At 39.8% G+C, this 14974-nt stretch overlaps 1 protein-coding gene across 1 annotated transcript; it reads right to left on the bottom strand.

The window, feature by feature from the left end:
* Positions 1-2234: 2234 nt before the first annotated feature.
* LOC129247948 (uncharacterized) lies at positions 2235-8897 on the bottom strand. Its single transcript, XM_054887330.1, has 5 exons — positions 8522-8897; positions 3081-3386; positions 2826-2938; positions 2422-2748; positions 2235-2354 (listed from the first exon to the last, which is right to left on the bottom strand). Exons 1-5 carry the CDS (start codon positions 8580-8582, stop codon positions 2268-2270), a joined length of 894 nt encoding a protein of 297 aa, XP_054743305.1. The 5' UTR covers positions 8583-8897; the 3' UTR covers positions 2235-2267.
* Positions 8898-14974: the final 6077 nt, after the last annotated feature.

The raw sequence follows: 14974 nt of genomic DNA, 5'->3' as shown, positions 1-14974 counted from the left end.
CAAACAAGTGGCAAATTCAATACTGAGTTCCTTAAACACTCCAATGTGAGTGCTTGATATTAGTTCTTGAACACAAAATCTTAAACTCGAGTTTTTTATGCAAATCATACTAGCGAACAAATTTCGGCCACAGGATATTGCATGAAGGAATAAAAGTGAGATATTCACTTCGGTCCCACGGTCTTTTGTGTCCTCTACTCATCACATCCCCTCATCCAAACTCCGCTCTCTCAGTAATCTTAAGATGTTGTTGGGTTGGACTGAGCGTACGTAAGGCAAGCGTATGCGGCCTAGATATCTAATGCTTCTTCTCGCTATAGCATCGCTTTCGAAAAGAAGGTTTTTGGAGTTTCCAGAGACTGGTGACAGAAATGACGGGAGCTAGTGGACCATATCCCAATATGCAGTGACTTTTGACAGTTTTTCCTCCAGAGGGTTATGAGTTGAACCGAGTTTTATTATACTTCCCGGTAAGAGCTTCGCCTGATACAGCTCCATAGTTTGGGGCTAGCTTATATCTCGTAACCTTAGCTCCTCGCTTCTAAGCTCCTCATTGATGGAAGGGGCAAGGAAGGGCTTAGGTCTTATTAATAATAATGCCGCAGTCTATCTAGCCAATACCTCTGCTACTTCATTTCCAGGCATACCCCTATGCCCTGGGAAACTTAAGAGCCGGATACGGAGGCGGGTGTTAATAAAATATTTGTCCTATCAACCAGTGACAGCAGCACGGCTATCTTGATTGTGTTGTCTAAGTAGACAGAAATACTTCTACAGCTCTTAAAATATTTCTTGAATAAAAAGGTTGTGTCAGATAAGAACGATTTTGAAGAAAATTTGAATAAAGTAACAACGGTGTGAGATATAAAATTGATGAAGATATACATAAGTGATGACATCATGCATGGAATAGCTCATCGTTCAAATTACCACATTGGCTTTCGTGACAGTGTTTCAAGTTGCAGTCCAATTTTTGATGACTTAGTCCAATACGTTTGCGCTATTCCAGCAATAGTGTCTCGAATGTTGGCGTCAAGCTCCCCCAAAGTAATTGGCTTGTTAGCGTAGACTAAGTAAGGATAAATTTCTGTCCAAACGAGGGCTATGCAGAGGGAAAAAAGAGAGGAAAAAACATAACAAAACCAAAGGGAAAAAGAAAGAAGAAGGAGGATGGTGACCAAACGGTGACTAATTACGTTAACCCTTTCAATCTGCTAATGAAATTCATAATATTTAAACCTGCTATATCCGCAGGTGTAAAAAAACTTTAGATACCCTAGATATCTGAATCTTAGCCCGACGAGAGCAGTACAGTAACCCAGTGCACACTGAGTTAACACGAGGTCCATCTTTCCAAGAGCAGACCACTGATTATCAAGGGAATCCCAATCTTCCTGCGGTGGAACCGTCTCGAGGGTGCCCTACCTAACCGGCTTATTAGCCCGGCAGTTTCCCGCTATGCCACTGTGAGCGGGGACCCAAATGAGTCTAATATCGGCGTATTCGATTATAATCGTGAGAGAGGTCAGGCACTCTCCGACAAATTTTCAACGCACATACAAAAAGCGTGCGAAACCCTAATTGACGCCTAGCTGTTTGAGTAGATACCTAACCTAGTGCAGATTAAGGTTGACTTATCCTTGACTTAATCCCAGAGAAAATTATCGAGAGGTGTCAAGCCGCATTATTGCGACGGCCAATTGAAGAACCCTTGCCACGAGATGAATTTATCGCTCAATTTCTCCTTCACAACTTCAAGCTCTGCGTCGCTTGTATGGCATCTTGTTAGAACCACAGCTTGGATATATTCATGTTTTGAAGCAATTGGTTAGCATAGCTCATTCCGAAAGAAATTTTGCTTGTTGGCATTGGCGCGCATTGAGCTAAAAATATGCTCCCGAGATGATCATTTTGCAACGTATTTGCGTACATATTTGAGTTTTTAACTACAACTGAGCCTGAATTTTGATACTATTTTTCAATCATTTCTGCACGTTCGGTAAGCATGAAACGTTGCACAATGAAAAGGCAACTTTACTGAATATTTTTACAACTGGATTTGATTGGTAAATTCGACAGTTGCTAAAACAAAACAATTGAAACAACGGTCATTGCTATCTGCTCACCCGTCACAATCCTTTTTATAAGATCAATAATACTTATGCAATTACTTCTTAGGTATTATTATTTATTTCATAATACGTACAGTAGAAACTTTTCATTATTCATAAAAAATAATTGAAATGTAAAGCCGGTAGAATTCTTGTTCACTTGGGCCTGAACGTATTATTCAGCCGACATTTTAACAGTTCTCGACGCAATTGATTGCTTTCGACCGCGGCATTCTCGATCAACTGCAATGTAAAGCATTCATATTTAGTGAAGAGTATACCATTAAAACTGTAATAACATTACACTTACTGTGTGTGTCATGGCCGCTCTTTCTAGCGTTTCACTATCCGCATCATCATTAAGCAGGGACTCAGTAGAAGAGGATGCGACCGATAAGCTAAGCATTTTACTTACATCGCCCACCGCTTTTGCTGTCATATCGGCACTAGCATTGGCACTGGCACCGTCTGCAACATCTTCCTCATAACTTGGTGGTGGCTCATCGTACGCTGCTGACGGTAATGAACTTGGATTGGTGGACGACTTCCCAGCCGGGTGAGAGGCAGCTTGTTTTTTTGACTTTATAGCGAATAACTCTTTGCGCATGTATTGATTTTCCTGCTCCAGATAATCAATCTATATATGGTATATGTAAATATGTAAAAAGACAGCTTATGAAACTCAAATGAGAAAAAAGTTAAAAAAGTGCTTACACTTTCTAGTTCAAATTCAAGTTCATCAATTATATCATACGATTCATCTAGCAACGTTTGCAATTTCGCCACCTGTTTTTCCAGATTTTCCGTCTCAGTCTTCGCAGCCAACTCTGCATGGAATATATTTTTATAGTCCACTTTCGTCCATAGCATATGTGTTGTCCACATGTACATACAAACACACATATATGTATATATATATGTGCATACATATTACATACGCGTTTGGAATCAATTATTGTATTTACTTACCTTGCGCTCGTTGATTGATAGCTGATTTCGACACTAAGCCAGACAGCGTCTTTTGTCGCTTGAAGGTATCTTCCAATGCTTTGCAACGTTGCACCTTCTCCAGATATGCTGCATGCAATTTGTTGTACTTCTTTTTCAATCGTTCGAGATTCTCATACATCTGATCGCGTTCATCCTCCAGTCTGAGTGCTGCAATTTTTGCTTCGACATTAATTGCTGCTGCAGACCGATGATCGCCTGTAAGGTGTGTTAGCTTTTGGCGGAGCAAATTATTCTCCTCTTGTAGACGTGTATTTTGTGCAGTTACTGTAATGATATTAAATATTGAGTGACACAAGTGAATGTTAATGAATAAAACAATGATGTATGTATGTATGTTGATTTCCGCGAAAAACGGTACAACTTAAATAACAGCAGCAATATGCAGCAGGAGTGGATTAATATAATTTGCTACACAGTGTTACTCAAGAAACTTACTATTTCATGGAGTTGAAGCTTAACTGGTGGCTTAACCCTTCCGCCATGGGGGCTCACGAACGAAGAGAGAAGTTCCTATTGGGAATTGGCTGGCTACCCATACAAATATCGACGGAATAGATGTCCATAAAATCATCCATGCGGAGATCAATGTACCTATCATGTTCTCGCCTTTGTGTAATATTCACTGACTAGGAGTAAGTCCGGAGGAAACGGATCTGATCCCTTTTTCAGGTAACAAAACACACCCTTACTTAAGGGGTTACATGGGTTTCGTTGGTTAAAAAAATCGATTTATTTTTTTTTTGCTTATTAATTTCTACAACATCTCAGGAATATTATCCTAAATTTTCAAGTCGATCCGAATAATAAATTCGGAGATACAGCCTTTGGAAGGTGTGCGCTCCAAGCCATTTTTATTGTTACTCAAAACTCGTTTTTCTCGAAACTGTGTTTTCAAAGTCGGTTGTCAAATGTTCTCGAAAACTACTCAACCGATCTTGATGAAATTTTACACTGGTGTTCGAAATACAATTTACCCGTGCTTGAACGAAGGATTTTGTTTTTTTTTTTCAATTACAAGTATTTAAAAAAAACAAAATGTCAAGCAAATTTGACCGAAATTTTCTGTTTTTTGGAAAAATGTCTGCCAAAATTCCAATTTTTACTTTTTTTCTTTCCTTCGTTAAAGCACGAGTTTATGGTCTTAACTAAAGCACTTATTTTTGTTTTTCCATTTTTGATGAGTCTGTTAGGAGTTATGCTGACAACGCGGACGCACCTTTTTTTCGAGGGGTCACCGGAAATGACGTCACAATGGAGGAGATTTATTTTTTTTTTTTTTGAAAATCTCAGAAATTATTCTTTAAAGAAGACAGAAAAAAGTTTGAATTAAATAAATAATTTTTTACATAGAAAAAAAAATACTGAAAATAGGTATTTTTTTACCCGACGAAACCCATGTAACCCCTTAAAGAAATATCCGTTGCCGGGAATACCCTTAGAGTAAAGGGCAGGGCAAAATATCTAGGCTTTGTGCTAGATTAAAAAAAAATAATAATTGGCGCGTACACTTCTGTTAAGTGTTTGGCCGAGCTCCTCCTCCTATTTGTGGCGTGCGTCTTGATGTGGTTCTACAAATGGAGGGACCTACAGTTTTAAGCCGACTCCGAACGACAAATCGTGACGTCCTCTCTCGACGAACACAACTAACACTCTACAAGGCTCTCATCATGCCCGTCCCAACGTATGGCGCAGAAGCGTGGACGATGACAACATCCGATGAGGCCTCGCTTGGAGTATTTGAGAGGAAGAGTCTCCAGAAGATTTTTGGACCTTTGCACGTTGGCGACAGCAAATATCGCAAGCGATGGAACGATGAGCTGTATGAGCTTTACAACGACATAGGCACATGTATATATAATTGGCGCATACACCCATTTTGTCTGCTTGGCCGAGCTCCTCCTCCTATTTGTGGTGTGTGTCTTGATGTTATTCCACAAATAGAGGGACCTATGGTTTCAAGCCGACTCCGAATGGCCGATATTTTTTAATATATAAGGAGCTTTTTCATTGCAGAAATACACTCGGAGGTTTGCCATTGCTTGCCGAGGGGCGCTCGCTATTAGAAAAAAACTTTTTCTTTATTTTGATCTTCCCCCGAGATTCGAACCAACGTTCTCTCTGAATTCCGAATAGTAGTCACGCACCAACCCATTCGACTACGGCGGCTGCCAACATAGACATAGCGCACCGATAGATCTGCAGTCAAAATATATCGCTAACAGTGCAGCAATAAGATTGAACACCTTAAACAAGTAGTCAAACAGGGGCTACGGCTATGATTCTAACTGGTATTTCGGAGCATCTTGGACTAGTGAACTATGCCTCCCACCTATAACTACCATCACAACCTTCACGATTTTCCTATTCGCAAGGGAAGAGTGGGTACGGGGCGATGTAAGTCAGGGCGGGGCCACCCATGTATGTCCAAATGGTTTAAAGCTCCAGGGTATGGTGGCTATAAAATCCCTCACAAAGCAGTCGATAGCCTCTAAGGTAGCCATGAAATGCTGCACATCTTTTAACAAGTTGACTGAGTCATTTTACTTAGAAGTAACATGAGTTTCTGGCCATTGCAACATTGATGAGAACTGCGTGGCTGATGACCTAGCGAGACTTGGCAGCGAGCTGACTGATGAGTACATAGCAAATGACGCACACATACACTTAAAGACATGTTAGCTACTTATTTTTGAGAAAATTGTAAGGACAGCGAACGAAAAATGGCGTTACGAGCAATTGTTTGTCTGCTAAACCAAAATTAGTTTGAGCACACTGATTTTCATTATAGCGGGCACTGCCAAATAGGGAGACACATGACTTCTACCGAAGCTGTCTAAATAAGGAAGATACGAGTTTACGCCTTCTACGTATATTTACCGTCCAGGTGTAGATTTACTATTTTAGGTAGACAATTCTTTTAAAGTTTCTGAACGGTTCATATTGGTTTTAAGAGGCACCATAATGGGCTATTAGCCTAAGTGCCCCTTAGTGGGCCACTGTTTAAACCGAATCTCACCTAATCTAATTGAAATTGAAAACTTTTTGAACGCTCTTTTTTAATGTTTGCCAGTTTTTTATAGTGGACTGCGAAATACCAAACAGTTTAACTGGAGGAACTTCGACAGGCAGGCGTCAATGTTGTCCATATCATAGAATTACCCTAGACAACTAATCTTCATTTTGTTCGAAAATTTGGAGCATGACATTAAAGCTGGCATGGATTTCTTGCATATTCGACCCACACGTGGCTAGAAAGGTTTCGTAGCCTCGCAAGCTGTTTTCCAGAAGCAGACCACAGGTAGTCAAGAGTATTCCAATTTTCTCGTTTCGCAGGAAAGCGAACAACCACCTGACTGGCCTCCTACCTAGCTAGCTTATCCGCTCAGCAGTTTTCCGCAATGTCTCTGTGATCAAGTACCTAAATGAGCATGATTTTAAAGAATTTGGATATAGTCTGAGGGGAAGCCAGTTAGTCCTCGACCAATTTAGAGTGCACCGCCTTCGAGCGCGGGACCCTAATTGATATTTGGGTGTCGGAGTTCACTTTCCTGACAGTTGTTACACGAGTTACTTCTTTCACTCAGTTACTTCTTTTGTAGTGGCTACCACTATTTGGAACACACACTGCAGTGGTCCGGTAGCCCGAATATGGATTTGATGAGAGTTCCTGGTAAAATATTCTGCCATCAACCATTGAATTCAACTTTGAGGCCTCGGTGAATAGGATCACCACGCTCAAATGATGTAGTCCGGTCACTCTTCCCTTAAGGGGTTAGGGGTAGTCAGAATTTTCAAAAAATCGATTTTTTTTTTTTTTTGCATTTTCTTAAAGTAATATATAATATTTTAAAAATATTGTGTAAAAATTTGAAGTGAACAAATACTTTTCGAGTTATTCAACAATTAACAAAGGGCGCTCGGCCGCTCCGGAGCCGATAGCAAAACTTTAAATGCGTTTTTCTCAAAACTATGTTTTTCAAACTGGTGAACACTGTAACTTAAAAACCGCTACGTAGATTTCAATAAAATTTATACAGCTTTTGAAAAACATAAAAAACTTGTGCCTGATCGAAGGATTTTTTTTTTTTTCAAAAATTTCGATTTTTTTTTAACAATTAACTGTTGGTTTTTTCCCGAAAATCTGAAAAATATTTCCTGAGGCCGCCATTTTGTTCATTTTGAAAAAAAAAGCTTCGATCCGGCTCGAGATTATCTATCAATAAAAATAATTTTTCTCATCCGATTGGTTTTAGATGAATCTGCAAGGACTTGTGATGTTCACCGCAAGGGACTTCTGGAGAAACGGGCTTTACACAAACAGCGATAACTTTTGCAATTATTAATTTTTTTTTTGAAATTTTGGTGAAGTCAAGTTAAAACATGATGTTTTTATGCTATGTTTTTATTTTTGTTAAATAAATTAATTAAGTAGCAAAAAAAAATTCGTGAAAATCATCATTTTTTCGGGCCTCTGACTACCCCTAACCCCTTAAGAGAATGTGAATTGATCAGGTGGGGTTGCGTATTGATCAGTCACCACGGACATGAATTAATAATTTCTGAGCACACTGGAATGCCTTTAACTGAGGGTAAATTTGGTCCCTTATCCTTTTTTTAAAAAACATTGACTAAGGTCTAATGCACTATATTAAACCAAATATGTATAATATTAGGTTGGGGAGTGGGAAGAATGCTATTTTTTCGGTAGATGGCTGTACTGATCGATATCTCGTAAAGTAGTAAAATAATCAAACAATTCCAATTTTATGCTCTTTGTCAAGGTGACATTTCACACTGAAAAAATTATTTTGCTGTGTTTTGATTGTTCCATTTAGTTGTGAGTTATTGGGTGTTAACAGTGGAAGTCAACAAAGAGAAAATTCGGTACAGTTTACAGTTTTTCTTTGATAAAAGAGAAAATACAAGCCGGGCAAGTGAAATGGTGAAGGGCGGTTATGGTGCCGATACTGTAACAGCTAATTGCGTGCAATTTTGGTTTCATCGATTTCGTTCAGGCATTTTTGATGTTAAAGAAAATGTCGATAAAACTTGTTAGTATTTGTACTATCGCCCAGGAGACAAAGATTTATAAACTTCAAACTTTCCACTTTTTAGAACAAATAAATTGCATCCGGGGGTCCTCAAAATACTTTGTCGAAATATTAAAAGAATGAAGAAGATATTCCATATAATACCATATTTTTTAAAATCAGCGTCATGGATTTGGTGGACAGACCAGAGATCAGATAGAACTAAGAATTTGAGCGTTTAAGATCAGTAGTATATTGTTACACTAATCAAGAACTCACTGTGGTGATTCGCACTTCAGTTAACTAATTTTATCTTTTACACACACACATACACATATTCGCGCAATAAATAAACAATTAGTAACTCACAAGTGTCCAATTGTGTTCGCAAAATATGCTCGCTGGTAGTTCTCCGCTGCTGCTCTGCCATTTCCAAAATGTTTGTGAATTGAGTTTCCAGTGTTATAATTGAGCTATTTTTATAATTTATGAATTTTACAAATCGAAATATATTTTCACTTTTCACGCAGATAAACACAAATAAAAACTGTTATGCTTAATAGCCGTCTCATTTAGTTTTGTAAACTGTAGAGGTGCATACCAACTCGTACCAACGGCAGCGAGAAATATCGCTTATCGATTGGGCTAATTTCAAGCTGATAAGCACGATTATGGGTAATTTTTTGCCCATATTGAGTATTTTGCTTTACTAGCTGGTGGTTTGGGAAAAATTCTTTTCATTTTTTTACTATTTTATTCTCATACTCGCTGGAGTTTCTTAAGATCTACACGCTCTGTTCAATCGATGCAAGAAGATTTGCTTACATCGTTAAACGAAAAATCGGGAATTGCTAATAACGGGTGATTTTTTAGCTATTATCTTTTTAAACAATTGGTTTAAACAGCTGACGCACGTTCCGTGTTTTGTTTCACTGACAAACATCTTCAGTTTGGTCTATAATTTAACCATGAATCGTCTTACAAACGAACAACTCTTGCAAATCATTGAATTTTATTATAAAAATGCGTGCTCTGTTAAGAAAGTTTATCGCGCGCTTCTTCCTTTTTATGGTCAGTTTAATCGACCCACTGAAACGGCTATTCGAGCTATTGTGACTAATTTTAGAACCAAATTTACATTATTGGACATCAAATCACCAACACGCTTACGTAAAGTTCGAACTGAAGAAAATATCGCAGCTCTATCGGCTAGTGTTAATGATGACCATCAATTATCGATTCGTCGCCGTTCGCAGCAATTGGGCTTGTGTTACTCAACAACGTGGAAAATTTTGCGAAAAGATTTATGTAGGTCTGAAGGCTTTTAAAATACAGCTGGTACAAGGATTGAAGCCGAACGACCTACCGCAGCGCAGAATTTTTGGTGAATGGGCTCTTGGAAGTTAGCTTTTTTATCGAAAAATTGTGTTCAGCGACGAAGCTCATTTTTGGATCAATGGGTACGTAAATAAGCAGAATTGTCGATTTTGGAGTGAAGATCAGCCAGAAGAATTGCAAGAGCTACCAATGTATCCAGAAAAGGTCACAGATTGGTGCGGTTTATGGACTGGAGGTATCATTGGACCGTACTTCTTCAAAGATGCTGCGAAACGTAACGTAACTGTGAATGGTGAGCGCTACCGTGAAATGCTATCCAACTTTTTTTTGCCCAAAATGCCAGAGCTAGACTTGCATGACATGTGGTTTCATCAAGACGGTGTCACATGCTACACAGCACGCGTAACAATGGACTTGTTGAGAGGCGAGTTCAGTGAACATTTCATTTCACGTTCGGGACCTGTCAATTGGCCACCCAGATCGTGCGATATAACGCCTTTAGATTATTTTTTGTGGGGCTATGTTAAAGCTCATGTCTATTCAGACAAGCCTGCTTCAATGAACGCATTGGAAGACAACATTAAAGCATTTATATGTGAGATACCGGCCGAAACATTGGAAAGAGTATGCCAAAATTGGACTAAGGGGATGGACCATTTGAAGCTCAGTCGCGGTCAACATTTCCATGAAATAATCTTCAAACATTAAATTATATGGACTGTACTATCGATTTAAATAAAAATTGCATTCATTTTTCTGAATTTTACGTGTGTTTTTTTGAAAAACTTTCCTAAACTTGTATTTTTCTCTGAAACTCACTCACAACTTTTGACTCATCGATCAATTTTTTTATTGTAGATCAGCTTGGGTGGCACACATATTGAACTGAGCTTAGGAAGACAAACAAAATACTGTACGCAGTTATAGAAAAAATCCTCAATGATTTTCATATGCGTTTTCTTATTATTTTTTCAATGTCTTCTGAAGATAATCAACTCTATTAAATTAAAATTTTAATGTTTTCTTCAGCGACGGCTGCTAACAGACCGCGCAACTTAATCAAACATTTCTCTTGCAGCTTACCGCTCCACTTCGGTCTTAGAAAACCGCAAAACATGGAACGATTGATTGATGTATGCTACGGCTAACTGACTCATGGGCATTCTCTTTTGCTCACCTACGGAGCGTTGATATCATCGTTGCGCAAAATCGCAATGCAGCTAGAACCTAGTAATATAAAAGCAAGACACAAGTCGTCCAATAACAAATAACACACATTATTTTTGGTTTTTTTATAAGATACTGGATTCCGCAAAAGTACTATAGCGCACTGCATACGATTCCGGTATCCAAACGTGTCCATTAAGTCACTGTAAGTTCCAAAAAAAACAAAAATAATAATAATAACAAATAAACGGCTTTGAATAAAATGGGGCTAACCCTTTAAGCTCCAGTGATTACGATCGAATTGCATATTATGGTATTATGCATTCATTTAAAAAATAAAACAAAAATAAACCAAAGGAGTTTAAATATCCTACCCCCATTTGAGTAAAGTTTAATATGTGGCGAATAAACAATAATTTTTTGTGATGCCATTACTTGGGTTTCCTGGTAGCAAGTGAGGTAACAAATTTGAATTTGTGGTATGCCGTTTAAAATGATGCTATGCTCAGAAGATCTGTCCTAAAGAAAATGCGCGCCGAAAATGAGTTGACAGATTGGGAACAGTGTAAGAGCCGAGGCAGCGATTTGAATGAAGTTAAATTCCACAACTGGGTTTGGCTGTTACCGAGGGCAAGACGAAGTATATGCTCTCCACTAGGAAAGATACGTGGCATTTTGGATCCAGCATTTCAGTGAAATTTGTCAAGGAATTTATATATCTTCGTATTGCCGGCGCAACAACGAACGATGTCAGCCCGGAGATAAACCGACGAATCACGCTTGCTAGCAGGTGTTACTATGGTCTCAGTAAGCAAATGCGTAGCAGAGACCTCTCTCGCCCGACAAAACTAACACTGTACAAGACGCTCATCTTGCCTGCGCTACTATATGGCGCTGAAACATGGGTTGTGTCGCAGAGTGATGCAGCCGCTCTTGACGTACTCGAGACAAAGATACGTCGGAAAATCTTCTATCCTCTTCGTGTTGGCGATAACTACTACCGCCGAATGAACCACGAGCTGTATGAGCTCTACGACAATGTGAGTATAGTGAAGCGCATCAATATTCAGCTCTTGCGCTGACTGGGCCACGTCAAGCGTATGGGTGCAGAAGCTTCAGCAAAGAAGGTGTTCGGATGGTAAATTAGAAGACTACGACGTAGAGGAAGACTATGCATCCAATGGAAGGACCAAATCGAGGGAACCCTATCATAGCTTGGTGTGGCAAATTGGAGAAGGCGCGTGCAAAGCAGATACGCTTGGAAAGACTTGTTGCAGTCGGCTTTAATCCTGTCCTTGTGATCGTTGATCAGGCCATATAAGAAAGTATATTCCATAACTGATTGAAAAGGCCACTCTCTCTAAGCAAGTAAAAATCATTGAAGAATTTTGAATGGTGTAATCTTATAGCATTTTTCAAAATATACCCACTCTTTATAAGAAAGTACAGAATTTATGTATATGTATTTGGTTCGGATCTTTTTGGTTTCATTTATGGAACAACATCAAGACGCACGCCTCAAATAGGAGGGGAGCTTGGCCAAGCCCCTAACAAAAGTGTACGCGCCAATTATCCAGATAAATTTTTTACCCAGACGCACTTCAAAATTTAAGAAGTCCTTAAAAAACGGTTTAGGAAAAGTATGCAGTTTTCATTATTTGCATTTTGAGAGCGAGCAACCTTTATTCATTCCAGTATCGCACTGTATCGAAAATATGGGCGCCGTCGATTCGCCACATAGCAAGCAGAGATGTTTGGGCCAGCAGAGCCCAAGGCAGAGGACATGATATAAGGTTGTCAAAAAAGTCTTGCGGTATTTTTATTGAATTTTCAATTGTTCATAAAATTGGTTATAATAATGCGATTTAAGTCAAATATTCGCCGTTTTGTTCGATGACGAATTCCCAACGAGATGCCAACTTCATAATGCCCCTCTTATAGAAGCTCGCTTCCCTATTGTCAAAAAACTCGGAAAGCCAATTTTCACAGGACTCTCTTGTGGACAACTTCCGACTACCAAGCTCGTTCGCCATGGACAAAAATAGGTGGTAATCACTTGGTGCGTTGGATGCAAAAGAACCTCCCATCCGAGCTCTCGGAGCTTCTGGCGCGTCACCAAAGATGTGTGTGGCCTGGCGTTGTCCTGATGGAAGACAATTCGGCCTCTGTTGATCAAAGATGGCCTCTTCTGCATGAGTGCTGCATTTAAGCGGTCCAGTTGTTGGCAGTACAGGTCCGAATTGAGCGTTTGGCCATAGGGGAGCAGCTCATAGTGGATGATTCCCTGCCAATCCCACCAAACACAGAAGAACCTTCCCGGCCATCAATCCAGGCTTGGCCAAAGTCTGGGCAGCTTCACCGCTTTTCGACCACGACCGTTTGCGCTTCACGTTGTCGTAAGTGACCCACTTTTCATCGCCAGTCACCATCCGCTTCAAAAACGGGTCGATTTTGTTGCGATTCAGAAGCGATTCGCATGCATCCATACGGGCAAAAATGTTTTTTTTGCGTCAAGTCGTGTGGCACCCATACATTGAGCTTCTTTTTGAATCCAAGCTTCTTCAAATGGTTTATAACGGTTTGATGACTCATGCCCAGCTCTTGGCCGATGCTACGGCTGCTACTATGCCGGTCTCTTTCGATCAATTCAGCGATTTTATCGCAATTTTCGACGACAGGCCTTCCGGACCGTGGCGCATCTTCGATCACCTTTGCACCAGAACGAAAACGTTGAAACCATCGTTGTGCGGTGGAAATGGAAACTGTATCGGGTCCATAAACTGCGCAAATTTTATTGGCCGCATGAGATGCATTTTTGCCTTTATCGTAGTAGTACTGTAAAATATGCCGTATTTTCTCTTTATTTTGCTCCATGTTTGCGACGCTATAACTCACGAACGACTAAAAGCAAACAACAATTAATCAAACACGTGTTAGCACGTGAAAAGAGCTTTCCAAAAAGCTCTAGCATGAACCGATGCGACGAATACAACTAGAACTACGCGCTTGCAAAGACAAGCTTGCGGAAATACCGCGAGACTTTTTGGCCAACCTTATATTATTTACATTCTAGAAAATGGAACATTTAGTTCTGTATGCGCTGAAACCAAGATAGGTACTCGTATATCGAAAGGCCAGCAAACCGCTTGAAATGCCATTTTGAGGGTAAAAAGATGAATGGTTTGGTGTTTCAGCTGTTAGCTTTTGGTAAGTGTTTTTATGGCAAAGTCGTCCAGGATATTAGGAGGGATCTACAGTTTCAAGCCGACTCCGACCGGCAGATATTTTTTATGAGGAGCTTTTTGATGGCAGAAATTCTCTTGGAGGTTTGCTATTGCTTGCCATTTTGGCATTTCACCGAGATTCGAACCAGCCAGCAGAGCCCAAACGTCTCTGCTTGCTGGACAAAAAAATTGATTGTGAAAGCAACTACAAAGCTATTGAGCAAGATTCGCGCTAGGTAGGGGGTATACCTCATAAAACTGCAATAACTCACGAGTTTCAATGCTGCCTACTCCATTTCAAGAGGACTTCATTGGACCACGTCCATACAGGAAGCTGTTTATTGTTTTTACATTCGGTGTTGCTAGTCGTGCCCATATATCTTGCAATTATTAATTTCTAGTCTTCTATTGGTTTCAATAACAACACTGAGAAGAAGGAAAACACAAAGGGTGTTCACAAAGCACGAGGAACATATGCTTACCTGTATGAACGCGGTCTTACTAATGCTCATTAAGTGCTTCCAAACAAATGTAATATTTCCATTTGCTGCTAACGCTGTGCGAATCGAAGGCACCTCATATTAAATTTAAACGCGCACAACCCGTCAGACCATTGAGTACGTTTACATATGCAGGGATTAGCAATAAATCCACGAAAATAAATGTACCCGTATTACAGGCCAACTCATAGTATACAACGAAGAGGTCCATTTTTGGCTTAATGGTCACGATAATAAGCAAAATTACCGTATTTGGACTGAAGAGCAACCCCAAGCCATTCAAGAATAGACATTACACACATACATTGAAAACAACCATTTGGTGCGGAATCGTCGTGCTAGTGGAATCGTCGGCCCATATTTCTTCAAAGACGAGGATAGCGTCAATATAACAGTGAATGCCGAACGCTATCGCGTCATGACAAATGACTTTTTGATACCCGAAACTGAAGTCCGTGATCTCTACAATATTCGATTCCAACAAGACGACGCTACTCGCCTCGATTGAGGCATTCGAACCCAACAGTCATTCAAAATTGGTGTTTACGGATGGCCACGTTACGGCGGAGTTGCGACTAACATTTGAAATGGAT

This window comes from Anastrepha obliqua, chromosome 5 (genome assembly GCF_027943255.1).
Source record: "Anastrepha obliqua isolate idAnaObli1 chromosome 5, idAnaObli1_1.0, whole genome shotgun sequence".
Taxonomy (NCBI): domain Eukaryota; kingdom Metazoa; phylum Arthropoda; class Insecta; order Diptera; family Tephritidae; genus Anastrepha; species Anastrepha obliqua.
This window is presented reverse-complemented; position numbering and strand designations above follow the sequence as displayed.